Source organism: Mus musculus, chromosome 4 (genome assembly GCF_000001635.26).
Source record: "Mus musculus strain C57BL/6J chromosome 4, GRCm38.p6 C57BL/6J".
NCBI classification, from domain to species: domain Eukaryota; kingdom Metazoa; phylum Chordata; class Mammalia; order Rodentia; family Muridae; genus Mus; species Mus musculus.
The window spans coordinates 88,781,831-88,809,804 of NC_000070.6; the positions used below are offsets into that span (position 1 = coordinate 88,781,831).

Here is a 27,974-nt window from a genome sequence, read left to right on the forward strand (position 1 = left end):
CCTCTCCAAAACCCTAGCTACCTGGTCAGAGTAATACGTGAAGGAAGCTGCTGAAAACGTGACCGCATTCGAATTCAGAATGGGAGAGAAAACTCGTGCTGACTTACAGAGGGAGGGTTGATGTCAGAAGGAGCAGAGATGGGCACACTTGACAGAAGCCCTCCCTGTGGGGGGCTGAGCAAGAGGCCATCTACCCGAAAATGCCCTTTTGGTGAGGGTGACTTTTGAGAGATGGAAACAGGGAGGAGGGGCCTGGCCAGGAGGAGGAGCGCCAACTTCCTGGCTGAGAGGTCCAACTGCTCCCTGCTCAGCAGAGCTCCTGAGAGGAGAGGGGCAAGACCATACTGTCTGTCCTCTCTCTGGAACTGTCTGCCTGTTGGGGCCCAGCTCTCCTCTCTGCCAACTCCACTTCCTTCTTCTCCACTCGCGTTAGAGAGCTGGAAGGGTCTGGCGGGCCACCCAAACGCACCAAGATGCGAAACAAACAAACGAAAGGAAACCGAACCAAAGGAGACCAAACCAAACCCAGCCTAGCCAAACCAAAACGCTGCTCTCTGGGCTTTGGAGCCTTCCCGGTTCCCCGAAAACATGTCCCCTGGCCCACCAATTCCGTCTGGGTTCAATTCTCAAGGCGCGATGGATGGCGTACAGTCCTGTACGCGAAGGGGCCCGGGAGAGAGGCAGGAGACACTCCCTGCCTGCCCGGAGTCGAGCGCTGAACGGGGCGAACGGCCTCCGCAGGCGCCCGCTGCTGCCCTCCGGTGGCCCGCGCCCTCTGCTGCTGCTCCTGGCCTCAGAAGTCGCGTCCAGCGTCCAGCGCAGCGCAGGCAGTCAGCGAGCAAGAGCCCGAAGCTCCGAGTGAACTATTAAAGCAGCAAACTCCAGGCTCAATGGGAAGGCGGCCTTGCCCTCGCGCTCCCCCTGCAGGCCAGCCCCGCAATCGTCAGGCTTCAGCATGCTGCCTGTGCATCTATTCCTGGTGGGAGGGGTGATGCTGAGCTGCAGCCCAGCCAGCTCACTTGATTCTGGTAAATCTGGGAGCCTGCACCTGGAGCGCAGCGAAACCGCGCGCTTCCTAGCAGAGCTCCGAAGCGTGCCGGGTCACCAGTGCCTGCGGGACAGGACCGATTTCCCATGTCCCTGGAAGGAAGGAACTAACATCACACCGATGACTCTGGGAGAAACCACCAGTTGCTACTCCCAGACCCTCAAGCAGGTCCTCCACCTCTTTGACACAGAGGCCAGCAGAGCTGCCTGGCACGAGAGGGCGCTGGACCAGCTACTATCTAGCCTGTGGCGTGAGCTGCAAGTGCTGAAGAGGCCAAGAGAGCAGGGCCAGTCCTGTCCACTGCCTTTTGCCCTGGCCATCCGCACCTACTTCCGAGGTTTCTTCCGCTATCTGAAGGCAAAGGCATACAGCGCTTGCTCCTGGGAGATCGTCAGAGTCCAATTGCAAGTGGACCTTCCAGCGTTCCCACTGTCTGCGAGAAGAGGCCCAAGATGAGGAGAAGCCCCGTGCAGGAATCTCTCTGCTCTCGTGACACCACGCACCCTCTCTCCATTCAAAGCAGACGCACGGATTCGGATTCAGCACCAACAGGCGAAATGGGCGTGCATCGACAAAGAACTTCGAGTTCTTTATGTCTTCCCTGCCAGAGGCCCCGAAGCATCCTACTGTACATCATACACTGCGAAAGATGTTTGTAAGAAAACCTGTGCTCTTGCATTTGAGGTGGCTTCTGAATAAATTGATGATCTCGGTTTTCCTTGGGAGGTTTCGATCACAGATGGGGGATGCCCATGGGCCACGGGGGTTGGAAAACGTGCCTTGTTGCAGCAAGGCTCATTCGGGCTGTTGGGTGTTAGAGCCGTTCTCTCTCCTGTCACGGGGTTCTGGGTAGCTCCTTGTAAGCTGGGAACTCCAGACTCTCAGTCTGGAGGGCGAAGGCGACCTAGGCTTTGTTTATAGAGAGGGCCTTAGGAAGGGACTGTTCAGCCCCTGGATGAGCCCCTGGATGAGTGAGCATGGCTCTCCTCCAAGTCCCGAAGCAGGATTCCACGATTCTTCTCATCTTCTGTTCTGTTTTCTTTTGTTTTGTGTTTTTACCTGCTTGCCTCCAAACACGTATCTCAGCACGCCACAGTCCCGGTGTTTCGCATAAACACCAGGGGGCAGATGGGGAAAGTTTGAGGCCATGGAGCTAAAGGCATGAAGAGGCTGAAAATATTTCACTCCACTTGGAAGCTCCTGCCCTCCCTTGATCACTCAATTCCTGGGGTGGGATGGGTGTGGTGGGAGTTGAGTGGGGAAGAGGGCGGGAGACCTTTAATTTCTCAGAAGCCTTTATGGGCACTAGAGCTGGGCAGATACCCATGCTCTACGGGATTATGTCCGTTTCCCAGCCCATAACACCTCTCTGCAATTTCCCCACCCCCTTGCCTCTGGGCTTCTCTTGACTCCTGTAGGCCAGCCAGTACCCAGGGCCGTTATTTTGGATTCTCACCTCAAGGCATCTTCTTCCCTCTCCACCTTCCTCTCTCTCCTGGACCCCAAACCCCACCCGTGTCCCTTCTGCCCAGCGGGTGGCTGTGGGCAACAGCTTTTTTTTTAAATGTTTTTCATTCATATTTATTTAGTTATTTATTTTTATAACCAAGAGCGTGGAGTCAAGGAGTTAGGTCTTTTGGTCCATGCACAGTCTCGTGTCCTTGGGAACAACCCTGCCTTGGAAGCAGTACTTATCACGACCATGCACCACGAAAGATCAAGCCCTCTCCCCCACATCCAACCCCCCACCCCGCACACCCAAAACAGGAGTCACATAAGACATCTTTCTCAGGATTCCAGAAGAGAATGAAGGACGTTGGATTACCTATTCTGGCTGCGGGGTGGTGTGGGAATTTTTGGCAATAGAAAACAAAACCTCTCCAAAACCCTAGCTACCTGGTCAAAGTAATACGTGAAGGAAGCTGCTGAAAACGTGACCGCATTCGAATTCAGAATGGGAGAGAAAACTCGTGCTGACTTACAGAGGGAGGGTTGATGTCAGAAGGAGCAGAGATGGGCACACTTGACAGAAGCCCTCCCTGTGGGGGGCTGAGCAAGAGGCCATCTACCCGAAAATGCCCTTTTGGTGAGGGTGACTTTTGAGAGATGGAAACAGGGAGGAGGGGCCTGGCCAGGAGGAGGAGCGCCAACTTCCTGGCTGAGAGGTCCAACTGCTCCCTGCTCAGCAGAGCTCCTGAGAGGAGAGGGGCAAGACCATACTGTCTGTCCTCTCTCTGGAACTGTCTGCCTGTTGGGGCCCAGCTCTCCTCTCTGCCAACTCCACTTCCTTCTTCTCCACTCGCGTTAGAGAGCTGGAAGGGTCTGGCGGGCCACCCAAACGCACCAAGATGCGAACCAAACAAACGAAAGGAAACCGAACCAAAGGAGACCAAACCAAACCCAGCCCAGCCAAACCAAAACGCTGCTCTCTGGGCTTTGGAGCCTTCCCGGTTCCCCGAAAACATGTCCCCTGGCCCACCAATTCCGTCTGGGTTCAATTCTCAAGGCGCGATGGATGGCGTACAGTCCTGTACGCGAAGGGGCCCGGGAGAGAGGCAGGAGACACTCCCTGCCTGCCCGGAGTCGAGCGCTGAACGGGGCGAACGGCCTCCACAGGCGCCCGCTGCTGCCCTCCGGTGGCCCGCGCCCTCTGCTGCTGCTCCTGGCCTCAGAAGTCGCGTCCAGCGTCCAGCGCAGCGCAGGCAGTCAGCGAGCAAGAGCCCGAAGCTCCGAGTGAACTATTAAAGCAGCAAACTCCAGGCTCAATGGGAAGGCGGCCTTGCCCTCGCGCTCCCCCTGCAGGCCAGCCCCGCAATCGTCAGGCTTCAGCATGCTGCCTGTGCATCTATTCCTGGTGGGAGGGGTGATGCTGAGCTGCAGCCCAGCCAGCTCACTTGATTCTGGTAAATCTGGGAGCCTGCACCTGGAGCGCAGCGAAACCGCGCGCTTCCTAGCAGAGCTCCGAAGCGTGCCGGGTCACCAGTGCCTGCGGGACAGGACCGATTTCCCATGTCCCTGGAAGGAAGGAACTAACATCACACAGATGACTCTGGGAGAAACCACCAGTTGCTACTCCCAGAGCCTCAGGCAGGTCCTCCACCTCTTTGACACAGAGGCCAGCAGAGCTGCCTGGCACGAGAGGGCGCTGGACCAGCTACTATCTAGCCTGTGGCGTGAGCTGCAAGTGCTGAAGAGGCCAAGAGAGCAGGGCCAGTCCTGTCCACTGCCTTTTGCCCTGGCCATCCGCACCTACTTCCGAGGGTTCTTCCGCTATCTGAAGGCAAAGGCACACAGCGCTTGCTCCTGGGAGATCGTCAGAGTCCAATTGCAAGTGGACCTTCCAGCGTTCCCACTGTCTGCGAGAAGAGGCCCAAGATGAGGAGAAGCCCCGTGCAGGAATCTCTCTGCTCTCGTGACACCACGCTCCCTCTCTCCATTCAAAGCAGACACACGGATTCAGATTCAGCACCAACAGGCGAAATGGGCGTGCATCGACAAAGAACATCGAGTTCTTTATGTCTTCCCTGCCAGAGGCCCGGAAGCATCCTACTGTACATCATACACTGCGAAAGATGTTTGAAAGAAAACCTGTGCTCTTGCATTTGAGGTGGCTTCTGAATAAATTGATGATCTCGGTTTTCCTTGGGAGGTTTCGATCACAGATGGGGGATGCCCATGGGCCACGGGGGTTGGAAAACGTGCCTTGTTGCAGCAAGGCTCATTCGGGCTGTTGGGTGTTAGAGCCGTTCTCTCTCCTGTCACGGGGTTCTGGGTAGCTCCTTGTAAGCTGGGAACTCCAGACTCTCAGTCTGGAGGGCGAAGGCGACCTAGGCTTTGTTTATAGAGAGGGCCTTAGGAAGGGACTGTTCAGCCCCTGGATGAGCCCCTGGATGAGTGAGCATGGCTCTCCTCCAAGTCCCGAAGCAGGATTCCACGATTCTTCTCATCTTCTGTTCTGTTTTCTTTTGTTTTGTGTTTTTACCTGCTTGCCTCCAAACACGTATCTCAGCACGCCACAGTCCCGGTGTTTCGCATAAACACCAGGGGGCAGATGGGGAAAGTTTGAGGCCATGGAGCTAAAGGCATGAAGAGGCTGAAAATATTTCACTCCACTTGGAAGCTCCTGCCCTCCCTTGATCACTCAATTCCTGGGGTGGGATGGGTGTGGTGGGAGTTGAGTGGGGAAGAGGGCGGGAGACCTTTAATTTCTCAGAAGCCTTTATGGGCACTAGAGCTGGGCAGATACCCATGCTCTACGGGATTATGTCCGTTTCCCAGCCCATAACACCTCTCTGCAATTTCCCCACCCCCTTGCCTCTGGGCTTCTCTTGACTCCTGTAGGCCAGCCAGTACCCAGGGCCGTTATTTTGGATTCTCACCTCAAGGCATCTTCTTCCCTCTCCACCTTCCTCTCTCTCCTGGACCCCAAACCCCACCCGTGTCCCTTCTGCCCAGCGGGTGGCTGTGGGCAACAGCTTTTTTTAAAAATGTTTTTCATTCATATTTATTTAGTTATTTATTTTTATAACCAAGAGCGTGGAGTCAAGGAGTTAGGTCTTTTGGTCCATGCACAGTCTCGTGTCCTTGGGAACAACCCTGCCTTGGAAGCAGTACTTATCACGACCATGCACCACGAAAGATCAAGCCCTCTCCCCCACATCCAACCCCCCACCCCGCACACCCAAAACAGGAGTCACATAAGACATCTTTCTCAGGATTCCAGAAGAGAATGAAGGACGTTGGATTACCTATTCTGGCTGCGGGGTGGTGTGGGAATTTTTGGCAATAGAAAACAAAACCTCTCCAAAACCCTAGCTACCTGGTCAAAGTAATACGTGAAGGAAGCTGCTGAAAACGTGACCGCATTCGAATTCAGAATGGGAGAGAAAACTCGTGCTGACTTACAGAGGGAGGGTTGATGTCAGAAGGAGCAGAGATGGGCACACTTGACAGAAGCCCTCCCTGTGGGGGGCTGAGCAAGAGGCCATCTACCCGAAAATGCCCTTTTGGTGAGGGTGACTTTTGAGAGATGGAAACAGGGAGGAGGGGCCTGGCCAGGAGGAGGAGCGCCAACTTCCTGGCTGAGAGGTCCAACTGCTCCCTGCTCAGCAGAGCTCCTGAGAGGAGAGGGGCAAGACCATACTGTCTGTCCTCTCTCTGGAACTGTCTGCCTGTTGGGGCCCAGCTCTCCTCTCTGCCAACTCCACTTCCTTCTTCTCCACTCGCGTTAGAGAGCTGGAAGGGTCTGGCGGGCCACCCAAACGCACCAAGATGCGAACCAAACAAACGAAAGGAAACCGAACCAAAGGAGACCAAACCAAACCCAGCCCAGCCAAACCAAAACGCTGCTCTCTGGGCTTTGGAGCCTTCCCGGTTCCCCGAAAACATGTCCCCTGGCCCACCAATTCCGTCTGGGTTCAATTCTCAAGGCGCGATGGATGGCGTACAGTCCTGTACGCGAAGGGGCCCGGGAGAGAGGCAGGAGACACTCCCTGCCTGCCCGGAGTCGAGCGCTGAACGGGGCGAACGGCCTCCACAGGCGCCCGCTGCTGCCCTCCGGTGGCCCGCGCCCTCTGCTGCTGCTCCTGGCCTCAGAAGTCGCGTCCAGCGTCCAGCGCAGCGCAGGCAGTCAGCGAGCAAGAGCCCGAAGCTCCGAGTGAACTATTAAAGCAGCAAACTCCAGGCTCAATGGGAAGGCGGCCTTGCCCTCGCGCTCCCCCTGCAGGCCAGCCCTGCAATCGTCAGGCTTCAGCATGCTGCCTGTGCATCTATTCCTGGTGGGAGGGGTGATGCTGAGCTGCAGCCCAGCCAGCTCACTTGATTCTGGTAAATCTGGGAGCCTGCACCTGGAGCGCAGCGAAACCGCGCGCTTCCTAGCAGAGCTCCGAAGCGTGCCGGGTCACCAGTGCCTGCGGGACAGGACCGATTTCCCATGTCCCTGGAAGGAAGGAACTAACATCACACCGATGACTCTGGGAGAAACCACCAGTTGCTACTCCCAGACCCTCAAGCAGGTCCTCCACCTCTTTGACACAGAGGCCAGCAGAGCTGCCTGGCACGAGAGGGCGCTGGACCAGCTACTATCTAGCCTGTGGCGTGAGCTGCAAGTGCTGAAGAGGCCAAGAGAGCAGGGCCAGTCCTGTCCACTGCCTTTTGCCCTGGCCATCCGCACCTACTTCCGAGGGTTCTTCCGCTATCTGAAGGCAAAGGCACACAGCGCTTGCTCCTGGGAGATCGTCAGAGTCCAATTGCAAGTGGACCTTCCAGCGTTCCCACTGTCTGCGAGAAGAGGCCCAAGATGAGGAGAAGCCCCGTGCAGGAATCTCTCTGCTCTCGTGACACCACGCTCCCTCTCTCCATTCAAAGCAGACACACGGATTCGGATTCAGCACCAACAGGCGAAATGGGCGTGCATCGACAAAGAACATCGAGTTCTTTATGTCTTCCCTGCCAGAGGCCCGGAAGCATCCTACTGTACATCATACACTGCGAAAGATGTTTGTAAGAAAACCTGTGCTCTTGCATTTGAGGTGGCTTCTGAATAAATTGATGATCTCGGTTTTCCTTGGGAGGTTTCGATCACAGATGGGGGATGCCCATGGGCCACGGGGGTTGGAAAACGTGCCTTGTTGCAGCAAGGCTCATTCGGGATGTTGGGTGTTAGAGCCGTTCTCTCTCCTGTCACGGGGTTCTGGGTAGCTTCTTGTAAGACTCTCAGTCTGGAGGGCGAAGGCGACCTAGGCTTTGTTTATAGAGAGGGCCTTAGGAAGGGACTGTTCAGGCCCTGGATGAGACCCTGGATGAGTGAGCATGGCTCTCCTCCAAGTCCCGAAGCAGGATTCCACGATTCTTCTCATCTTCTGTTCTGTTTTCTTTTGTTTTGTGTTTTTACCTGCTTGCCTCCAAACACGTATCACAGTCAGCACGCCACAGTCCCGGTGTTTCACATAAACACCAGGAGGCAGATGGGGAAAGTTAGAGGCCATGGAGCTAAAAGCATGCATGAAGAGGCTGAAAATATTTCACTCCACTTGTTAGCTCCTGCCCCCCCTTGATCACTCAATTCTTGGGGTGGGATGGGTGTGGTGGGAGTTGAGTGGGGAAGAGGGCGGGAGACCTTTAATTTCTCAGAAGCCTTTATGGGCACTAGAGCTGGGCAGATACCCATGCTCTACGGGATTATGTCCATTTCCCAGCCCATAACACCTCTCTGCAATTTCCCCACCCCCTTGCCTCTGGGCTTCTCTTGACTCCTGTAGGCCAGCCAGTACCCAGGGCCGTTATTTTGGATTCTCACCTCAAGGCATCTTCTTCCCTCTCCACCTTCCTCTCTCTCCTGGACCCCAAACCCCACCCGTGTCCCTTCTGCCCAGCGGGTGGCTGTGGGCAACAGCTTTTTTTAAAAATGTTTTTCATTCATATTTATTTAGTTATTTATTTTTATAACCAAGAGCGTGGAGTCAAGGAGTTAGGTCTTTTGGTCCATGCACAGTCTCGTGTCCTTGGGAACAACCCTGCCTTGGAAGCAGTACTTATCACGACCATGCACCACGAAAGATCAAGCCCTCTCCCCCACATCCAACCCCCCACCCCGCACACCCAAAACAGGAGTCACATAAGACATCTTTCTCAGGATTCCAGAAGAGAATGAAGGACGTTGGATTACCTATTCTGGCTGCGGGGTGGTGTGGGAATTTTTGGCAATAGAAAACAAAACCTCTCCAAAACCCTAGCTACCTGGTCAAAGTAATACGTGAAGGAAGCTGCTGAAAACGTGACCGCATTCGAATTCAGAATGGGAGAGAAAACTCGTGCTGACTTACAGAGGGAGGGTTGATGTCAGAAGGAGCAGAGAGGGGCACACTTGACAGAAGCCCTCCCTGTGGGGGGCTGAGCAAGAGGCCATCTACCCGAAAATGCCCTTTTGGTGAGGGTGACTTTTGAGAGATGGAAACAGGGAGGAGGGGCCTGGCCAGGAGGAGGAGCGCCAACTTCCTGGCTGAGAGGTCCAACTGCTCCCTGCTCAGCAGAGCTCCTGAGAGGAGAGGGGCAAGACCATACTGTCTGTCCTCTCTCTGGAACTGTCTGCCTGTTGGGGCCCAGCTCTCCTCTCTGCCAACTCCACTTCCTTCTTCTCCACTCGCGTTAGAGAGCTGGAAGGGTCTGGCGGGCCACCCAAACGCACCAAGATGCGAACCAAACAAACGAAAGGAAACCGAACCAAAGGAGACCAAACCAAACCCAGCCCAGCCAAACCAAAACGCTGCTCTCTGGGCTTTGGAGCCTTCCCGGTTCCCCGAAAACATGTCCCCTGGCCCACCAATTCCGTCTGGGTTCAATTCTCAAGGCGCGATGGATGGCGTACAGTCCTGTACGCGAAGGGGCCCGGGAGAGAGGCAGGAGACACTCCCTGCCTGCCCGGAGTCGCGCGCTGAACGGGGCGAACGGCCTCCGCAGGCGCCCGCTGCTGCCCTCCGGTGGCCCGCGCCCTCTGCTGCTGCTCCTGGCCTCAGAAGTCGCGTCCAGCGTCCAGCGCAGCGCAGGCAGTCAGCGAGCAAGAGCCCGAAGCTCCGAGTGAACTATTAAAGCAGCAAACTCCAGGCTCAATGGGAAGGCGGCCTTGCCCTCGTGCTCCCCCTGCAGGCCAGCCCCGCAATCGTCAGGCTTCAGCATGCTGCCTGTGCATCTATTCCTGGTGGGAGGGGTGATGCTGAGCTGCAGCCCAGCCAGCTCACTTGATTCTGGTAAATCTGGGAGCCTGCACCTGGAGCGCAGCGAAACCGCGCGCTTCCTAGCAGAGCTCCGAAGCGTGCCGGGTCACCAGTGCCTGCGGGACAGGACCGATTTCCCATGTCCCTGGAAGGAAGGAACTAACATCACACCGATGACTCTGGGAGAAACCACCAGTTGCTACTCCCAGACCCTCAAGCAGGTCCTCCACCTCTTTGACACAGAGGCCAGCAGAGCTGCCTGGCACGAGAGGGCGCTGGACCAGCTACTATCTAGCCTGTGGCGTGAGCTGCAAGTGCTGAAGAGGCCAAGAGAGCAGGGCCAGTCCTGTCCACTGCCTTTTGCCCTGGCCATCCGCACCTACTTCCGAGGGTTCTTCCGCTATCTGAAGGCAAAGGCACACAGCGCTTGCTCCTGGGAGATCGTCAGAGTCCAATTGCAAGTGGACCTTCCAGCGTTCCCACTGTCTGCGAGAAGAGGCCCAAGATGAGGAGAAGCCCCGTGCAGGAATCTCTCTGCTCTCGTGACACCACGCTCCCTCTCTCCATTCAAAGCAGACACACGGATTCGGATTCAGCACCAACAGGCGAAATGGGCGTGCATCGACAAAGAACATCGAGTTCTTTATGTCTTCCCTGCCAGAGGCCCGGAAGCATCCTACTGTACATCATACACTGCGAAAGATGTTTGAAAGAAAACCTGTGCTCTTGCATTTGAGGTGGCTTCTGAATAAATTGATGATCTCGGTTTTCCTTGGGAGGTTTCGATCACAGATGGGGGATGCCCATGGGCCACGGGGGTTGGAAAACGTGCCTTGTTGCAGCAAGGCTCATTCGGGCTGTTGGGTGTTAGAGCCGTTCTCTCTCCTGTCACGGGGTTCTGGGTAGCTCCTTGTAAGCTGGGAACTCCAGACTCTCAGTCTGGAGGGCGAAGGCGACCTAGGCTTTGTTTATAGAGAGGGCCTTAGGAAGGGACTGTTCAGCCCCTGGATGAGCCCCTGGATGAGTGAGCATGGCTCTCCTCCAAGTCCCGAAGCAGGATTCCACGATTCTTCTCATCTTCTGTTCTGTTTTCTTTTGTTTTGTGTTTTTACCTGCTTGCCTCCAAACACGTATCACAGTCAGCACGCCACAGTCCCGGTGTTTCACATAAACACCAGGAGGCAGATGGGGAAAGTTAGAGGCCATGGAGCTAAAAGCATGCATGAAGAGGCTGAAAATATTTCACTCCACTTGTGAGCTCCTGCCCCCCCTTGCTCACTCAATTCTTGGGGTGGGATGGGTGTGGTGGGAGTTGAGTGGGGAAGAGGGCGGGAGACCTTTAATTTCTCAGAAGCCTTTATGGGCACTACAGCTGGGCAGATACCCATGCTCTACGGGATTATGTCCGTTTCCCAGCCCATAACACCTCTCTGCAATTTCCCCACCCCCTTGCCTCTGGGCTTCTCTTGACTCCTGTAGGCCAGCCAGCACCCAGGGCCGTTATTTTGGATTCTCACCTCAAGGCATCTTCTTCCCTCTCCACCTTCCTCTCTCTCCTGGACCCCAAACCCCACCCGTGTCCCTTCTGCCCAGCGGGTGGCTGTGGGCAACAACTTTTTTTTAATGGTTTTTATTCATATTTATTTAGTTAGTTAGTTATTTTTATAACCAAGAGCGTGGAATCAAGGAGTTAGGTCTTTTGGTCCATGCAGAGTCTCGTCGGGTCCTTGGGAACAACCCTGCCTTGGAAGCGAGTACTTATCACGACCATGCACCACGAAAGATCAAGCCCTCTCCCCCACACCGAACCCCCCACCCCCCACACCCAAAACAGGAGTCACATAAGACATCTTTCTCAGGATTCCAGAAGAGAATGAAGGACGTTGGATTACCTATTCTGGCTGCGGGGTGGTGTGGGAATTTTTGGCAATAGAAAACAAAACCTCTCCAAAACCCTAGCTACCTGGTCAAAGTAATACGTGAAGGAAGCTGCTGAAAACGTGACCGCATTCGAATTCAGAATGGGAGAGAAAACTCGTGCTGACTTACAGAGGGAGGGTTGATGTCAGAAGGAGCAGAGACGGGCACACTTGACAGAAGCCCTCCCTGTGGGGGGCTGAGCAAGAGGCCATCTACCCGAAAATGCCCTTTTGGTGAGGGTGACTTTTGAGAGATGGAAACAGGGAGGAGGGGCCTGGCCAGGAGGAGGAGCGCCAACTTCCTGGCTGAGAGGTCCAACTGCTCCCTGCTCAGCAGAGCTCCTGAGAGGAGAGGGGCAAGACCATACTGTCTGTCCTCTCTCTGGAACTGTCTGCCTGTTGGGGCCCAGCTCTCCTCTCTGCCAACTCCACTTCCTTCTTCTCCACTCGCGTTAGAGAGCTGGAAGGGTCTGGCGGGCCACCCAAACGCACCAAGATGCGAACCAAACAAACGAAAGGAAACCGAACCAAAGGAGACCAAACCAAACCCAGCCCAGCCAAACCAAAACGCTGCTCTCTGGGCTTTGGAGCCTTCCCGGTTCCCCTAAAACATGTCCCCTGGCCCACCAATTCCGTCTGGGTTCAATTCTCAAGGCGCGATGGATGGCGTACAGTCCTGTACGCGAAGGGGCCCGGGAGAGAGGCAGGAGACACTCCCTGCCTGCCCGGAGTCGCGCGCTGAACGGGGCGAACGGCCTCCGCAGGCGCCCGCTGCTGCCCTCCGGTGGCCCGCGCCCTCTGCTGCTGCTCCTGGCCTCAGAAGTCGCGTCCAGCGTCCAGCGCAGCGCAGGCAGTCAGCGAGCAAGAGCCCGAAGCTCCGAGTGAACTATTAAAGCAGCAAACTCCAGGCTCAATGGGAAGGCGGCCTTGCCCTCGCGCTCCCCCTGCAGGCCAGCCCCGCAATCGTCAGGCTTCAGCATGCTGCCTGTGCATATATTCCTGGTGGGAGGGGTGATGCTGAGCTGCAGCCCAGCCAGCTCACTTGATTCTGGTAAATCTGGGAGCCTGCACCTGGAGCGCAGCGAAACCGCGCGCTTCCTAGCAGAGCTCCGAAGCGTGCCGGGTCACCAGTGCCTGCGGGACAGGACCGATTTCCCATGTCCCTGGAAGGAAGGAACTAACATCACACCGATGACTCTGGGAGAAACCACCAGTTGCTACTCCCAGACCCTCAGGCAGGTCCTCCACCTCTTTGACACAGAGGCCAGCAGAGCTGCCTGGCACGAGAGGGCGCTGGACCAGCTACTATCTAGCCTGTGGCGTGAGCTGCAAGTGCTGAAGAGGCCAAGAGAGCAGGGCCAGTCCTGTCCACTGCCTTTTGCCCTGGCCATCCGCACCTACTTCCGAGGGTTCTTCCGCTATCTGAAGGCAAAGGCACACAGCGCTTGCTCCTGGGAGATCGTCAGAGTCCAATTGCAAGTGGACCTTCCAGCGTTCCCACTGTCTGCGAGAAGAGGCCCAAGATGAGGAGAAGCCCCGTGCAGGAATCTCTCTGCTCTCGTGACACCACGCTCCCTCTCTCCATTCAAAGCAGACACACGGATTCGGATTCAGCACCAACAGGCGAAATGGGCGTGCATCGACCAAGAACATCGAGTTCTTTATGTCTTCCCTGCCAGAGGCCCCGAAGCATCCTACTGTACATCATACACTGCAAAAGATGTTTGTAAGAAAACCTGTGCTCTTTCATTTGAGGTGGCTTCTGAATAAATTGATGATCTCGGTTTTCCTTGGGAGGTTTCGATCACAGATGGGGGATGCCCATGGGCCACGGGGGTTGGAAAACGTGCCTTGTTGCAGCAAGGCTCATTCGGGCTGTTGGGTGTTAGAGCCGTTCTCTCTCCTGTCACGGGGTTCTTGGTAGCTTCTTGTAAGACTCTCAGTCTGGAGGGCGAAGGCGACCTAGGCTTTGTTTATAGAGAGGGCCTTAGGAAGGGACTGTTCAGCCCCTGGATGAGCCCCTGGATGAGTGAGCATGGCTCTCCTCCAAGTCCCGAAGCAGGATTCCACGATTCTTCTCATCTTCTGTTCTGTTTTCTTTTGTTTTGTGTTTTTACCTGCTTGCCTCCAAACACGTATCTCAGCACGCCACAGTCCCGGTGTTTCGCATAAACACCAGGGGGCAGATGGGGAAAGTTTGAGGCCATGGAGCTAAAGGCATGAAGAGGCTGAAAATATTTCACTCCACTTGGAAGCTCCTGCCCTCCCTTGATCACTCAATTCCTGGGGTGGGATGGGTGTGGTGGGAGTTGAGTGGGGAAGAGGGCGGGAGACCTTTAATTTCTCAGAAGCCTTTATGGGCACTAGAGCTGGGCAGATACCCATGCTCTACGGGATTATGTCCGTTTCCCAGCCCATAACACCTCTCTGCAATTTCCCCACCCCCTTGCCTCTGGGCTTCTCTTGACTCCTGTAGGCCAGCCAGTACCCAGGGCCGTTATTTTGGATTCTCACCTCAAGGCATCTTCTTCCCTCTCCACCTTCCTCTCTCTCCTGGACCCCAAACCCCACCCGTGTCCCTTCTGCCCAGCGGGTGGCTGTGGGCAACAGCTTTTTTTAAAAATGTTTTTCATTCATATTTATTTAGTTATTTATTTTTATAACCAAGAGCGTGGAGTCAAGGAGTTAGGTCTTTTGGTCCATGCACAGTCTCGTGTCCTTGGGAACAACCCTGCCTTGGAAGCAGTACTTATCACGACCATGCACCACGAAAGATCAAGCCCTCTCCCCCACATCCAACCCCCCACCCCGCACACCCAAAACAGGAGTCACATAAGACATCTTTCTCAGGATTCCAGAAGAGAATGAAGGACGTTGGATTACCTATTCTGGCTGCGGGGTGGTGTGGGAATTTTTGGCAATAGAAAACAAAACCTCTCCAAAACCCTAGCTACCTGGTCAAAGTAATACGTGAAGGAAGCTGCTGAAAACGTGACCGCATTCGAATTCAGAATGGGAGAGAAAACTCGTGCTGACTTACAGAGGGAGGGTTGATGTCAGAAGGAGCAGAGAGGGGCACACTTGACAGAAGCCCTCCCTGTGGGGGGCTGAGCAAGAGGCCATCTACCCGAAAATGCCCTTTTGGTGAGGGTGACTTTTGAGAGATGGAAACAGGGAGGAGGGGCCTGGCCAGGAGGAGGAGCGCCAACTTCCTGGCTGAGAGGTCCAACTGCTCCCTGCTCAGCAGAGCTCCTGAGAGGAGAGGGGCAAGACCATACTGTCTGTCCTCTCTCTGGAACTGTCTGCCTGTTGGGGCCCAGCTCTCCTCTCTGCCAACTCCACTTCCTTCTTCTCCACTCGCGTTAGAGAGCTGGAAGGGTCTGGCGGGCCACCCAAACGCACCAAGATGCGAACCAAACAAACGAAAGGAAACCGAACCAAAGGAGACCAAACCAAACCCAGCCCAGCCAAACCAAAACGCTGCTCTCTGGGCTTTGGAGCCTTCCCGGTTCCCCGAAAACATGTCCCCTGGCCCACCAATTCCGTCTGGGTTCAATTCTCAAGGCGCGATGGATGGCGTACAGTCCTGTACGCGAAGGGGCCCGGGAGAGAGGCAGGAGACACTCCCTGCCTGCCCGGAGTCGCGCGCTGAACGGGGCGAACGGCCTCCGCAGGCGCCCGCTGCTGCCCTCCGGTGGCCCGCGCCCTCTGCTGCTGCTCCTGGCCTCAGAAGTCGCGTCCAGCGTCCAGCGCAGCGCAGGCAGTCAGCGAGCAAGAGCCCGAAGCTCCGAGTGAACTATTAAAGCAGCAAACTCCAGGCTCAATGGGAAGGCGGCCTTGCCCTCGTGCTCCCCCTGCAGGCCAGCCCCGCAATCGTCAGGCTTCAGCATGCTGCCTGTGCATCTATTCCTGGTGGGAGGGGTGATGCTGAGCTGCAGCCCAGCCAGCTCACTTGATTCTGGTAAATCTGGGAGCCTGCACCTGGAGCGCAGCGAAACCGCGCGCTTCCTAGCAGAGCTCCGAAGCGTGCCGGGTCACCAGTGCCTGCGGGACAGGACCGATTTCCCATGTCCCTGGAAGGAAGGAACTAACATCACACCGATGACTCTGGGAGAAACCACCAGTTGCTACTCCCAGACCCTCAAGCAGGTCCTCCACCTCTTTGACACAGAGGCCAGCAGAGCTGCCTGGCACGAGAGGGCGCTGGACCAGCTACTATCTAGCCTGTGGCGTGAGCTGCAAGTGCTGAAGAGGCCAAGAGAGCAGGGCCAGTCCTGTCCACTGCCTTTTGCCCTGGCCATCCGCACCTACTTCCGAGGGTTCTTCCGCTATCTGAAGGCAAAGGCACACAGCGCTTGCTCCTGGGAGATCGTCAGAGTCCAATTGCAAGTGGACCTTCCAGCGTTCCCACTGTCTGCGAGAAGAGGCCCAAGATGAGGAGAAGCCCCGTGCAGGAATCTCTCTGCTCTCGTGACACCACGCTCCCTCTCTCCATTCAAAGCAGACACACGGATTCAGATTCAGCACCAACAGGCGAAATGGGCGTGCATCGACAAAGAACATCGAGTTCTTTATGTCTTCCCTGCCAGAGGCCCGGAAGCATCCTACTGTACATCATACACTGCGAAAGATGTTTGAAAGAAAACCTGTGCTCTTGCATTTGAGGTGGCTTCTGAATAAATTGATGATCTCGGTTTTCCTTGGGAGGTTTCGATCACAGATGGGGGATGCCCATGGGCCACGGGGGTTGGAAAACGTGCCTTGTTGCAGCAAGGCTCATTCGGGCTGTTGGGTGTTAGAGCCGTTCTCTCTCCTGTCACGGGGTTCTTGGTAGCTTCTTGTAAGACTCTCAGTCTGGAGGGCGAAGGCGACCTAGGCTTTGTTTTTAGAGAGGGCCTTAGGAAGGGACTGTTCAGGCCCTGGATGAGCCCCTGGATGAGTGAGCATGGCTCTCCTCCAAGTCCCGAAGCAGGATTCCACGATTCTTCTCATCTTCTGTTCTGTTTTCTTTTGTTTTGTGTTTTTACCTGCTTGCCTCCAAACACGTATCACAGTCAGCACGCCACAGTCCCGGTGTTTCACATAAACACCAGGAGGCAGATGGGGAAAGTTAGAGGCCATGGAGCTAAAAGCATGCATGAAGAGGCTGAAAATATTTCACTCCACTTGTGAGCTCCTGCCCCCCTTGATCACTCAATTCCTGGGGTGGGATGGGTGTGGTGGGAGTTGAGTGGGGAAGAGGGCGGGAGACCTTTAATTTCTCAGAAGCCTTTATGGGCACTACAGCTGGGCAGATACCCATGCTCTACGGGATTATGTCCGTTTCCCAGCCCATAACACCTCTCTGCAATTTCCCCACCCCCTTGCCTCTGGGCTTCTCTTGACTCCTGTAGGCCAGCCAGCACCCAGGGCCGTTATTTTGGATTCTCACCTCAAGGCATCTTCTTCCCTCTCCACCTTCCTCTCTCTCCTGGACCCCAAACCCCACCCGTGTCCCTTCTGCCCAGCGGGTGGCTGTGGGCAACAACTTTTTTTTAATGGTTTTTATTCATATTTATTTAGTTAGTTAGTTATTTTTATAACCAAGAGCGTGGAATCAAGGAGTTAGGTCTTTTGGTCCATGCAGAGTCTCGTCGGGTCCTTGGGAACAACCCTGCCTTGGAAGCGAGTACTTATCACGACCATGCACCACGAAAGATCAAGCCCTCTCCCCCACACCGAACCCCCCACCCCCCACACCCAAAACAGGAGTCACATAAGACATCTTTCTCAGGATTCCAGAAGAGAATGAAGGACGTTGGATTACCTATTCTGGCTGCGGGGTGGTGTGGGAATGTTTGGCAATAAAAAACAAAACCTCTCCAAAACCCTAGCTACCTGGTCAGAGTAATACGTGAAGGAAGCTGCTGAAAACGTGACCGCATTCGAATTCAGAATGGGAGAGAAAACTCGTGCTGACTTACAGAGGGAGGGTTGATGTCAGAAGGAGCAGAGACAGGCACACTTGACAGAAGCCCTCCCTGTGGGAGGCTGAGCAAGAGCCCATCTACCCGAAAATGCCCTTTTGGTGAGGGTGACTTTTGAGAGATGGAAACAGGGAGGAGGGGCCTGGCCAGGAGGAGGAGCGCCAACTTCCTGGCTGAGAGGTCCAACTGCTCCCTGCTCAGCAGAGCTCCTGAGAGGAGAGGGGCAAGACCATACTGTCTGTCCTCTCTCTGGAACTGTCTGCCTGTTGGGGCCCAGCTCTCCTCTCTGCCAACTCCACTTCCTTCTTCTCCACTCGCGTTAGAGAGCTGGAAGGGTCTGGCGGGCCACCCAAACGCACCAAGATGCGAACCAAACAAACGAAAGGAAACCGAACCAAAGGAGACCAAACCAAACCCAGCCCAGCCAAACCAAAACGCTGCTCTCTGGGCTTTGGAGCCTTCCCGGTTCCCCGAAAACATGTCCCCTGGCCCACCAATTCCGTCTGGGTTCAATTCTCAAGGCGCGATGGATGGCGTACAGTCCTGTACGCGAAGGGGCCCGGGAGAGAGGCAGGAGACACTCCCTGCCTGCCCGGAGTCGCGCGCTGAACGGGGCGAACGGCCTCCGCAGGCGCCCGCTGCTGCCCTCCGGTGGCCCGCGCCCTCTGCTGCTGCTCCTGGCCTCAGAAGTCGCGTCCAGCGTCCAGCGCAGCGCAGGCAGTCAGCGAGCAAGAGCCCGAAGCTCCGAGTGAACTATTAAAGCAGCAAACTCCAGGCTCAATGGGAAGGCGGCCTTGCCCTCGCGCTCCCCCTGCAGGCCAGCCCCGCAATCGTCAGGCTTCAGCATGCTGCCTGTGCATCTATTCCTGGTGGGAGGGGTGATGCTGAGCTGCAGCCCAGCCAGCTCACTTGATTCTGGTAAATCTGGGAGCCTGCACCTGGAGCGCAGCGAAACCGCGCGCTTCCTAGCAGAGCTCCGAAGCGTGCCGGGTCACCAGTGCCTGCGGGACAGGACCGATTTCCCATGTCCCTGGAAGGAAGGAACTAACATCACACCGATGACTCTGGGAGAAACCACCAGTTGCTACTCCCAGACCCTCAGGCAGGTCCTCCACCTCTTTGACACAGAGGCCAGCAGAGCTGCCTGGCACGAGAGGGCGCTGGACCAGCTACTATCTAGCCTGTGGCGTGAGCTGCAAGTGCTGAAGAGGCCAAGAGAGCAGGGCCAGTCCTGTCCACTGCCTTTTGCCCTGGCCATCCGCACCTACTTCCGAGGGTTCTTCCGCTATCTGAAGGCAAAGGCACACAGCGCTTGCTCCTGGGAGATCGTCAGAGTCCAATTGCAAGTGGACCTTCCAGCGTTCCCACTGTCTGCGAGAAGAGGCCCAAGATGAGGAGAAGCCCCGTGCAGGAATCTCTCTGCTCTCGTGACACCACGCTCCCTCTCTCCATTCAAAGCAGACACACGGATTCGGATTCAGCACCAACAGGCGAAATGGGCGTGCATCGACCAAGAACATCGAGTTCTTTATGTCTTCCCTGCCAGAGGCCCAGAAGCATCCTACTGTACATCATACACTGCAAAAGATGTTTGTAAGAAAACCTGTGCTCTTTCATTTGAGGTGGCTTCTGAATAAATTGATGATCTCGGTTTTCCTTGGGAGGTTTCGATCACAGATGGGGGATGCCCATGGGCCACGGGGGTTGGAAAACTTGCCTTGTTGCAGCAAGGCTCATTCGGGCTGTTGGGTGTTAGAGCCGTTCTCTCTCCTGTCACGGGGTTCTGGGTAGCTTCTTGTAAGCTGGGAACTCCAGACTCTCAGTCTGGAGGGCGAAGGCGACCTAGGCTTTGTTTATAGAGAGGGCCTTAGGAAGGGACTGTTCAGGCCCTGGATGAGCCCCTGGATGAGTGAGCATGGCTCTCCTCCAAGTCCCGAAGCAGGATTCCACGATTCTTCTCATCTTCTGTTCTGTTTTCTTTTGTTTTGTGTTTTTACCTGCTTGCCTCCAAACACGTATCACAGTCAGCACTCCACAGTCCCGGTGTTTCACATAAACACCAGGAGGCAGATGGGGAAAGTTAGAGGCCATGGAGCTAAAAGCATGCATGAAGAGGCTGAAAATATTTCACTCCACTTGTGAGCTCCTGCCCCCCTTGATCACTCAATTCCTGGGGTGGGATGGGTGTGGTGGGAGTTGAGTGGGGAAGAGGGCGGGAGACCTTTAATTTCTCAGAAGCCTTTATGGGCACTACAGCTGGGCAGATACCCATGCTCTACGGGATTATGTCCGTTTCCCAGCCCATAACACCTCTCTGCAATTTCCCCACCCCCTTGCCTCTGGGCTTCTCTTGACTCCTGTAGGCCAGCCAGCACCCAGGGCCATTATTTTGGATTCTCACCTCAACGCATCTTCTTCCCTCTCCACCTTCCTCTCTCTCCTGGACCCCAAACCCCACCCGTGTCCCTTCTGCCCAGCGGGTGGCTGTGGGCAACAGCTTTTTTTTAAATGTTTTTTATTCATATTTATTTATTTAGTTATTTATTTTTATAACCAAGAGCGTGGAATCAAGGAGTTAGGTGTTTTGGTCCATGCACAGTCTCGTGTCCTTGGGAACAACCCTGCCTTGGAAGCAAGTATTTATCACGACCATGCACCACGAAAGATCAAGCCCTCTCCCCCACACCCAACCCCCGACCCCCCACACCCAAAACAGGAGTCACATAAGACATCTTTCTCAGGATTCCAGAAGAGAATGAAGGACGTTGGATTACCTATTCTGGCTGCGGGGTGGTGTGGGAATTTTTGGCAATAGAAAACAAAACCTCTCCAAACCCCTAGCTACCTGGTCAAAGTAATACGTGAAGGAAGCTGCTGAAAACGTGACCGCATTCGAATTCAGAATGGGAGAGAAAACTCGTGCTGACTTACAGAGGGAGGGTTGATGTCAGAAGGAGTAGAGACAGGCACACTTGACAGAAGCCCTCCCTGTGGGAGGCTGAGCAAGAGCCCATCTACCCGAAAATGCCCTTTTGGTGAGGGTGACTTTTGAGAGATGGAAACAGGGAGGAGGGGCCTGGCCAGGAGGAGGAGCGCCAACTTCCTGGCTGAGAGGTCCAACTGCTCCCTGCTCAGCAGAGCTCCTGAGAGGAGAGGGGCAAGACCATACTGTCTGTCCTCTCTCTGGAACTGTCTGCCTGTTGGGGCCCAGCTCTCCTCTCTGCCAACTCCACTTCCTTCTTCTCCACTCGCGTTAGAGAGCTGGAAGGGTCTGGCGGGCCACCCAAACGCACCAAGATGCGAACCAAACAAACGAAAGGAAACCGAACCAAAGGAGACCAAACCAAACCCAGCCCAGCCAAACCAAAACGCTGCTCTCTGGGCTTTGGAGCCTTCCCGGTTCCCCGAAAACATGTCCCCTGGCCCACCAATTCCGTCTGGGTTCAATTCTCAAGGCGCGATGGATGGCGTACAGTCCTGTACGCGAAGGGGCCCGGGAGAGAGGCAGGAGACACTCCCTGCCTGCCCGGAGTCGCGCGCTGAACGGGGCGAACGGCCTCCGCAGGCGCCCGCTGCTGCCCTCCGGTGGCCCGCGCCCTCTGCTGCTGCTCCTGGCCTCAGAAGTCGCGTCCAGCGTCCAGCGCAGCGCAGGCAGTCAGCGAGCAAGAGCCCGAAGCTCCGAGTGAACTATTAAAGCAGCAAACTCCAGGCTCAATGGGAAGGCGGCCTTGCCCTCGCGCTCCCCCTGCAGGCCAGCCCCGCAATCGTCAGGCTTCAGCATGCTGCCTGTGCATCTATTCCTGGTGGGAGGGGTGATGCTGAGCTGCAGCCCAGCCAGCTCACTTGATTCTGGTAAATCTGGGAGCCTGCACCTGGAGCGCAGCGAAACCGCGCGCTTCCTAGCAGAGCTCCGAAGCGTGCCGGGTCACCAGTGCCTGCGGGACAGGACCGATTTCCCATGTCCCTGGAAGGAAGGAACTAACATCACACCGATGACTCTGGGAGAAACCACCAGTTGCTACTCCCAGACCCTCAGGCAGGTCCTCCACCTCTTTGACACAGAGGCCAGCAGAGCTGCCTGGCACGAGAGGGCGCTGGACCAGCTACTATCTAGCCTGTGGCGTGAGCTGCAAGTGCTGAAGAGGCCAAGAGAGCAGGGCCAGTCCTGTCCACTGCCTTTTGCCCTGGCCATCCGCACCTACTTCCGAGGGTTCTTCCGCTATCTGAAGGCAAAGGCACACAGCGCTTGCTCCTGGGAGATCGTCAGAGTCCAATTGCAAGTGGACCTTCCAGCTTTCCCACTGTCTGCGAGAAGAGGCCCAAGATGAGGAGAAGCCCCGTGCAGGAATCTCTCTGCTCTCGTGACACCACGCTCCCTCTCTCCATTCAAAGCAGACACACGGATTCGGATTCAGCACCAACAGGCGAAATGGGCGTGCATCGACCAAGAACATCGAGTTCTTTATGTCTTCCCTGCCAGAGGTCCCGAAGCATCCTACTGTACATCATACACTGCGAAAGATGTTTGAAAGAAAACCTGTGCTCTTGCATTTGAGGTGGCTTCTGAATAAATTGATGATCTCGGTTTTCCTTGGGAGGTTTCGATCACAGATGGGGGATGCCCATGGGCCACGGGGGTTGGAAAACGTGCCTTGTTGCAGCAAGGCTCATTCGGGCTGTTGGGTGTTAGAGCCGTTCTCTCTCCTATCACGGGGTTCTGGGTAGCTTCTTGTAAGTTGGGAACTCCAGACTCTCAGTCTGGAGGGCGAAGGGGACCTAGGCTTTGTTTATAGAGAGGGCCTTAGGAAGGGACTGTTCAGGCCCTGGATGAGCCCCTGGATGAGTGAGCATGGTTCTCCTCCAAGTCCCGAAGCAGGATTCCACGATTCTTCTCATCTTCTGTTCTGTTTTCTTTTGTTTTGTGTTTTTACCTGCTTGCCTCCAAACAGGTATCACAGTCAGCACGCCACAGTCCCGGTGTTTCACATAAACACCAGGAGGCAGATGGGGAAAGTTAGAGGCCATGGAGCTAAAGGCATGCATGAAGAGGCTGAAAATATTTCACTTTACTTGTGAGCTCCTGCCCCCCCTTGATCACTCAATTCCTGGGGTGGGATGGGTGTGGTGGGAGTTGAGTGGGGAAGAGGGCGGGAGACCTTTAATTTCTCAGAAGCCTTTATGGGCACTAGAGCTGGGCAGATACCCATGCTCTACGGGATTATGTCCGTTTCCCAGCCCATAACACCTCTCTGCAATTTCCCCACCCCCTTGCCTCTGGGCTTCTCTTGACTCCTGTAGGCCAGCCAGTACCCAGGGCCGTTATTTTGGATTCTCACCTCAAGGCATCTTCTTCCCTCTCCACCTTCCTCTCTCTCCTGGACCCCAAACCCCACCCGTGTCCCTTCTGCCCAGCGGGTGGCTGTGGGCAACAGCTTTTTTTTTTAAATGTTTTTCATTCATATTTATTTAGTTATTTATTTTTATAACCAAGAGCGTGGAGTCAAGGAGTTAGGTCTTTTGGTCCATGCACAGTCTCGTGTCCTTGGGAACAACCCTGCCTTGGAAGCAGTACTTATCACGACCATGCACCACGAAAGATCAAGCCCTCTCCCCCACATCCAACCCCCCACCCCGCACACCCAAAACAGGAGTCACATAAGACATCTTTCTCAGGATTCCAGAAGAGAATGAAGGACGTTGGATTACCTATTCTGGCTGCGGGGTGGTGTGGGAATTTTTGGCAATAGAAAACAAAACCTCTCCAAAACCCTAGCTACCTGGTCAAAGTAATACGTGAAGGAAGCTGCTGAAAACGTGACCGCATTCGAATTCAGAATGGGAGAGAAAACTCGTGCTGACTTACAGAGGGAGGGTTGATGTCAGAAGGAGCAGAGACGGGCACACTTGACAGAAGCCCTCCCTGTGGGGGGCTGAGCAAGAGGCCATCTACCCGAAAATGCCCTTTTGGTGAGGGTGACTTTTGAGAGATGGAAACAGGGAGGAGGGGCCTGGCCAGGAGGAGGAGCGCCAACTTCCTGGCTGAGAGGTCCAACTGCTCCCTGCTCAGCAGAGCTCCTGAGAGGAGAGGGGCAAGACCATACTGTCTGTCCTCTCTCTGGAACTGTCTGCCTGTTGGGGCCCAGCTCTCCTCTCTGCCAACTCCACTTCCTTCTTCTCCACTCGCGTTAGAGAGCTGGAAGGGTCTGGCGGGCCACCCAAACGCACCAAGATGCGAACCAAACAAACGAAAGGAAACCGAACCAAAGGAGACCAAACCAAACCCAGCCCAGCCAAACCAAAACGCTGCTCTCTGGGCTTTGGAGCCTTCCCGGTTCCCCGAAAACATGTCCCCTGGCCCACCAATTCCGTCTGGGTTCAATTCTCAAGGCGCGATGGATGGCGTACAGTCCTGTACGCGAAGGGGCCCGGGAGAGAGGCAGGAGACACTCCCTGCCTGCCCGGAGTCGCGCGCTGAGCGGGGCGAACGGCCTCCGCAGGCGCCCGCTGCTGCCCTCCGGTGGCCCGCGCCCTCTGCTGCTGCTCCTGGCCTCAGAAGTCGCGTCCAGCGTCCAGCGCAGCGCAGGCAGTCAGCGAGCAAGAGCCCGAAGCTCCGAGTGAACTATTAAAGCAGCAAACTCCAGGCTCAATGGGAAGGCGGCCTTGCCCTCGCGCTCCCCCTGCAGGCCAGCCCCGCAATCGTCAGGCTTCAGCATGCTGCCTGTGCATCTATTCCTGGTGGGAGGGGTGATGCTGAGCTGCAGCCCAGCCAGCTCACTTGATTCTGGTAAATCTGGGAGCCTGCACCTGGAGCGCAGCGAAACCGCGCGCTTCCTAGCAGAGCTCCGAAGCGTGCCGGGTCACCAGTGCCTGCGGGACAGGACCGATTTCCCATGTCCCTGGAAGGAAGGAACTAACATCACACCGATGACTCTGGGAGAAACCACCAGTTGCTACTCCCAGACCCTCAAGCAGGTCCTCCACCTCTTTGACACAGAGGCCAGCAGAGCTGCCTGGCACGAGAGGGCGCTGGACCAGCTACTATCTAGCCTGTGGCGTGAGCTGCAAGTGCTGAAGAGGCCAAGAGAGCAGGGCCAGTCCTGTCCACTGCCTTTTGCCCTGGCCATCCGCACCTACTTCCGAGGGTTCTTCCGCTATCTGAAGGCAAAGGCACACAGCGCTTGCTCCTGGGAGATCGTCAGAGTCCAATTGCAAGTGGACCTTCCAGCGTTCCCACTGTCTGCGAGAAGAGGCCCAAGATGAGGAGAAGCCCCGTGCAGGAATCTCTCTGCTCTCGTGACACCACGCTCCCTCTCTCCATTCAAAGCAGACACACGGATTCGGATTCAGCACCAACAGGCGAAATGGGCGTGCATCGACCAAGAACATCGAGTTCTTTATGTCTTCCCTGCCAGAGGCCCCGAAGCATCCTACTGTACATCATACACTGCGAAAGATGTTTGAAAGAAAACCTGTGCTCTTGCATTTGAGGTGGCTTCTGAATAAATTGATGATCTCGGTTTTCCTTGGGAGGTTTCGATCACAGATGGGGGATGCCCATGGGCCACGGGGGTTGGAAAACGTGCCTTGTTGCAGCAAGGCTCTCTTGGGCTGTTCGGTGTTAGAACCATTCTCTCTCCTGTCATGGGCTTCTGGTTAGCTTCTTGTAACCTGGGAACTCCTTAATCTCAGACTTTGCCCGGTCTCAGGTTTTCTGTTTGTTTGTTTGTGTGTGTGTGTGTTTTTTGAAAATCTCCCTTGGAAGGAAGTTACTCCAGAGGTTGATGAACCTCTTTGCTTGATCTTTGCATCTTGAAAAGAGAAAATTCTCCTTAAAAAAAAAGCTATATTCTCCTTTCGTTGAAGACAGCTTTATGTGCACAAAATTCTCAAAAGTCTCCTTTGATGCCAGTCTTTTTAGAGGGTAGGAGGTGGACCTGAAATATTAAACCCTCTGGCTCTATAGGCCTCAGGTTGGGAGAGAGGAATTTCCCATCTCATGTTTCATCAAGATGGAAGCCTTTTGTCCTAGGTTCCATACAAGCTGCTAACTATAGTGTTTGTTTCAAAAGTTCCTTCTCTCTAAAAGTCCCTTCTTTTTTACGTATTATCAGCAGAGCGTCCTACCCCTTTGGAGAAGTGATTAGCATGCATCAATATCAATCTCACTGGGCCCTTAGAGAGAACACAGACGTAGGTAAAGCATCATGAGAGATTATTAGGATAGCCCACTGACACCTGGAGACTGTGTAGCACCCACAAGCACCAAGGAGATCTGCAGCACGTTGGAACTGAGGAGTTAGTGTGGCTTCTGAGGAGGATGGGAGTTTTCACTTCAGTTGGGACCAGCCTGGTCTCTGCCTGTGGTCAGAGAACAACTTGTTCTAGCCCTGTTACTTGATCAGGACTAGGGTTTACATAGGGAAGGACTTTGTCTCTAGACTTCTCTCCTCTCCACCCTTGTAAATGGTCTAGTGAAGGCTCAGGGTGACATAGATGCATTCTAAATTGAACTTCATTTTGGCTGATGCCTTAAATTATGAAAATTGTCCATCTTTATGTAGTACTGTGTGATAATTCATACATGCGCACACACTGTCAAGTTTTATACACTTTAAACATGGATCTCCTCAAACACTATTTTCTTTTTGTAGATAAAACACTGAAAACCCTTTCTCACAATTTTAAAGCTGACTATGGCATCGTGAACGTCTTTTTGTAATCAACATGCAGCAACACCCATGATCCTCCTTCCTGAGAGGATCTCAGCCCCTAGAAACCATTTTGGAGGACTTGGTAGTGGTGTAAGCTTGGCTGACCGTGTGATTACATAAAATCTTCCCATTTGACCACTTCTATTTTTGTCGTTGCTTGTATCATCAACATTTTTCAATATAAATAATTATACCTGAAAGTTTATTATTGTTTCCATACTAACACATTGACCTGGACTTGTCTATAGCTATATTTTGTTTCATAAGGCAACATTGACTTTTTATGTAATTTCAAAATTATAGAACTGAGAAGATGAGCTGGATGTCAGTGGAATGAGTTGGAAGAGTATTATTGATCTGCCAGACATTGATCCTTTTGCTGAAGCTCTGATAAGCATTGTCTAATCCACATGACAAGGAATACAGAATGGTGGCTGCAATGACTTGGTGAACACAGTCTTTTTGGGGAAAGATCAATGTGCAGGGCCAGATAGAATTAACTACCATTTAGAGCCTCAGAACCAAGAGTATGACTGTGGCCATGATTTGAAGCTTCCCAAGTTGCAGTGGTCAAGACCCACTAATGTCCAATAATATACAGAACATGTTTAAATAAAGAGCCTTAATCACATAAGCCAACCCCCAGTGAACTGGTTAAGGATGTAGGAGCCCATCTTTCCCTTGTTCAGGTATTTCTTCATTTTTGCTCCACCAGAAGACAAAGTACAGGAAGTCTATTTGCTCAGAATGCAAATGTGTCCTGTGAGAGAACACAGAAGGGAAGCAGAGTAGAATGAAATATTTCTAGAGCATTCTGAGGGATGGAGCAAGCACTGGGCTATGTGGAGTTAACCATTTAAAAGTTTTCATTTAGAAAAGGGAGATGACTGAAGAAGCTTCTGAGAGCCCACTGCTGTTCCAGGGAGAAGGCACCAACAGCCAGTGTCCCCAGCATGGGTGACTAAGGTCACAGAGGCCCCGGGACTATTATAAAGGGGCTGTATAGGTTATTTTAGCATTCTTTGCAAACATGTGGGCATATGGGTGTGCCTGTGTGTGTATGTGTTTTCCCTAAAAATCAGCACATTATCACAGTGCAGAGATTCTTATTCATGGAACCCAGGCATTCCAGGGAAACTCTTAGATACTACCCATAATTCAGTTTCTTTAAAATACAAATATACTGCACATAATGTATGCATGTACAGAGGGTTAGAGACTTTGAGTACATTTAGTGAGAAGTGGTTCAAGGCCTGCTCAGAAGAAGAAAACAGCAACATCAGCAGCAACAACAAAAACATAGTGAACTTGAGAAATTACAGCTTGTCTTGGTAGTAAAGTCTTTTGTGAAGTTTAACTTATGGTTAACCTAGTTGAATCAAGTTGCTAGATCAGCTCCCGGTTTTCCTCCTGCTCGGCGCATTATGCTCTGAGTAGGCATATGTAAGTGTGCAATCATTCCTGGGGATTAGGATCCACACAACAAGGACCATTAGTCATTAATATGAGTGACATAAGGTCAATTTTGATTGACAACTCGAGTTGCCAAAGACAGGCCTCTGAACATCTCTCTGAACAATTACTTGTGTTCCATTAATTAAAATAAGAAGATACAACTT

General features: G+C 54.1%; 9 protein-coding genes across 9 annotated transcripts; all 9 read left to right on the top strand.

Moving 5' to 3' along the window:
- Positions 1 to 300: 300 nt before the first annotated feature.
- Ifnz (interferon zeta) lies at positions 301 to 1,762 on the top strand. The gene has a single exon (NM_197889.2). The coding sequence runs from the start codon at positions 956 to 958 to the stop codon at positions 1,502 to 1,504; it is 549 nt and encodes a 182-aa protein (NP_922871.1). The 5' UTR covers positions 301 to 955; the 3' UTR covers positions 1,505 to 1,762.
- A 1,461-nt stretch (positions 1,763 to 3,223) lies between these two features.
- Gm13276 (predicted gene 13276) lies at positions 3,224 to 4,685 on the top strand. Its single transcript, NM_001085532.3, has one exon. It carries the CDS (start codon positions 3,879 to 3,881, stop codon positions 4,425 to 4,427), a length of 549 nt encoding a protein of 182 aa, NP_001079001.1. The 5' UTR covers positions 3,224 to 3,878; the 3' UTR covers positions 4,428 to 4,685.
- A 1,461-nt stretch (positions 4,686 to 6,146) lies between these two features.
- Positions 6,147 to 7,608, top strand: Gm13277 (predicted gene 13277). The gene has a single exon (NM_001098840.3). It carries the CDS (start codon positions 6,802 to 6,804, stop codon positions 7,348 to 7,350), a length of 549 nt encoding a protein of 182 aa, NP_001092310.1. The 5' UTR covers positions 6,147 to 6,801; the 3' UTR covers positions 7,351 to 7,608.
- A 1,456-nt stretch (positions 7,609 to 9,064) lies between these two features.
- On the top strand, positions 9,065 to 10,526 carry Gm13278 (predicted gene 13278). Its single transcript, NM_001098841.3, has one exon. The coding sequence runs from the start codon at positions 9,720 to 9,722 to the stop codon at positions 10,266 to 10,268; it is 549 nt and encodes a 182-aa protein (NP_001092311.1). The 5' UTR covers positions 9,065 to 9,719; the 3' UTR covers positions 10,269 to 10,526.
- A 1,385-nt stretch (positions 10,527 to 11,911) lies between these two features.
- Gm13275 (predicted gene 13275) lies at positions 11,912 to 13,467 on the top strand. Its single transcript, NM_001085533.2, has one exon. The coding sequence runs from the start codon at positions 12,657 to 12,659 to the stop codon at positions 13,203 to 13,205; it is 549 nt and encodes a 182-aa protein (NP_001079002.1). The 5' UTR covers positions 11,912 to 12,656; the 3' UTR covers positions 13,206 to 13,467.
- A 1,939-nt stretch (positions 13,468 to 15,406) lies between these two features.
- Gm13279 (predicted gene 13279) lies at positions 15,407 to 16,374 on the top strand. Its single transcript, NM_001243166.1, has one exon. It carries the CDS (start codon positions 15,567 to 15,569, stop codon positions 16,113 to 16,115), a length of 549 nt encoding a protein of 182 aa, NP_001230095.1. The 5' UTR covers positions 15,407 to 15,566; the 3' UTR covers positions 16,116 to 16,374.
- A 2,115-nt stretch (positions 16,375 to 18,489) lies between these two features.
- Gm13285 (predicted gene 13285) lies at positions 18,490 to 19,038 on the top strand. The gene has a single exon (NM_001161609.1). It carries the CDS (start codon positions 18,490 to 18,492, stop codon positions 19,036 to 19,038), a length of 549 nt encoding a protein of 182 aa, NP_001155081.1.
- A 2,385-nt stretch (positions 19,039 to 21,423) lies between these two features.
- Positions 21,424 to 21,972, top strand: Gm13287 (predicted gene 13287). The gene has a single exon (NM_001161610.1). The coding sequence runs from the start codon at positions 21,424 to 21,426 to the stop codon at positions 21,970 to 21,972; it is 549 nt and encodes a 182-aa protein (NP_001155082.1).
- Positions 21,973 to 23,700: 1,728 nt separating this feature from the next.
- Positions 23,701 to 26,550, top strand: Gm13288 (predicted gene 13288). The gene has a single exon (NM_001243167.1). It carries the CDS (start codon positions 24,356 to 24,358, stop codon positions 24,902 to 24,904), a length of 549 nt encoding a protein of 182 aa, NP_001230096.1. The 5' UTR covers positions 23,701 to 24,355; the 3' UTR covers positions 24,905 to 26,550.
- The last annotated feature ends 1,424 nt before the right edge of the window (positions 26,551 to 27,974 follow it).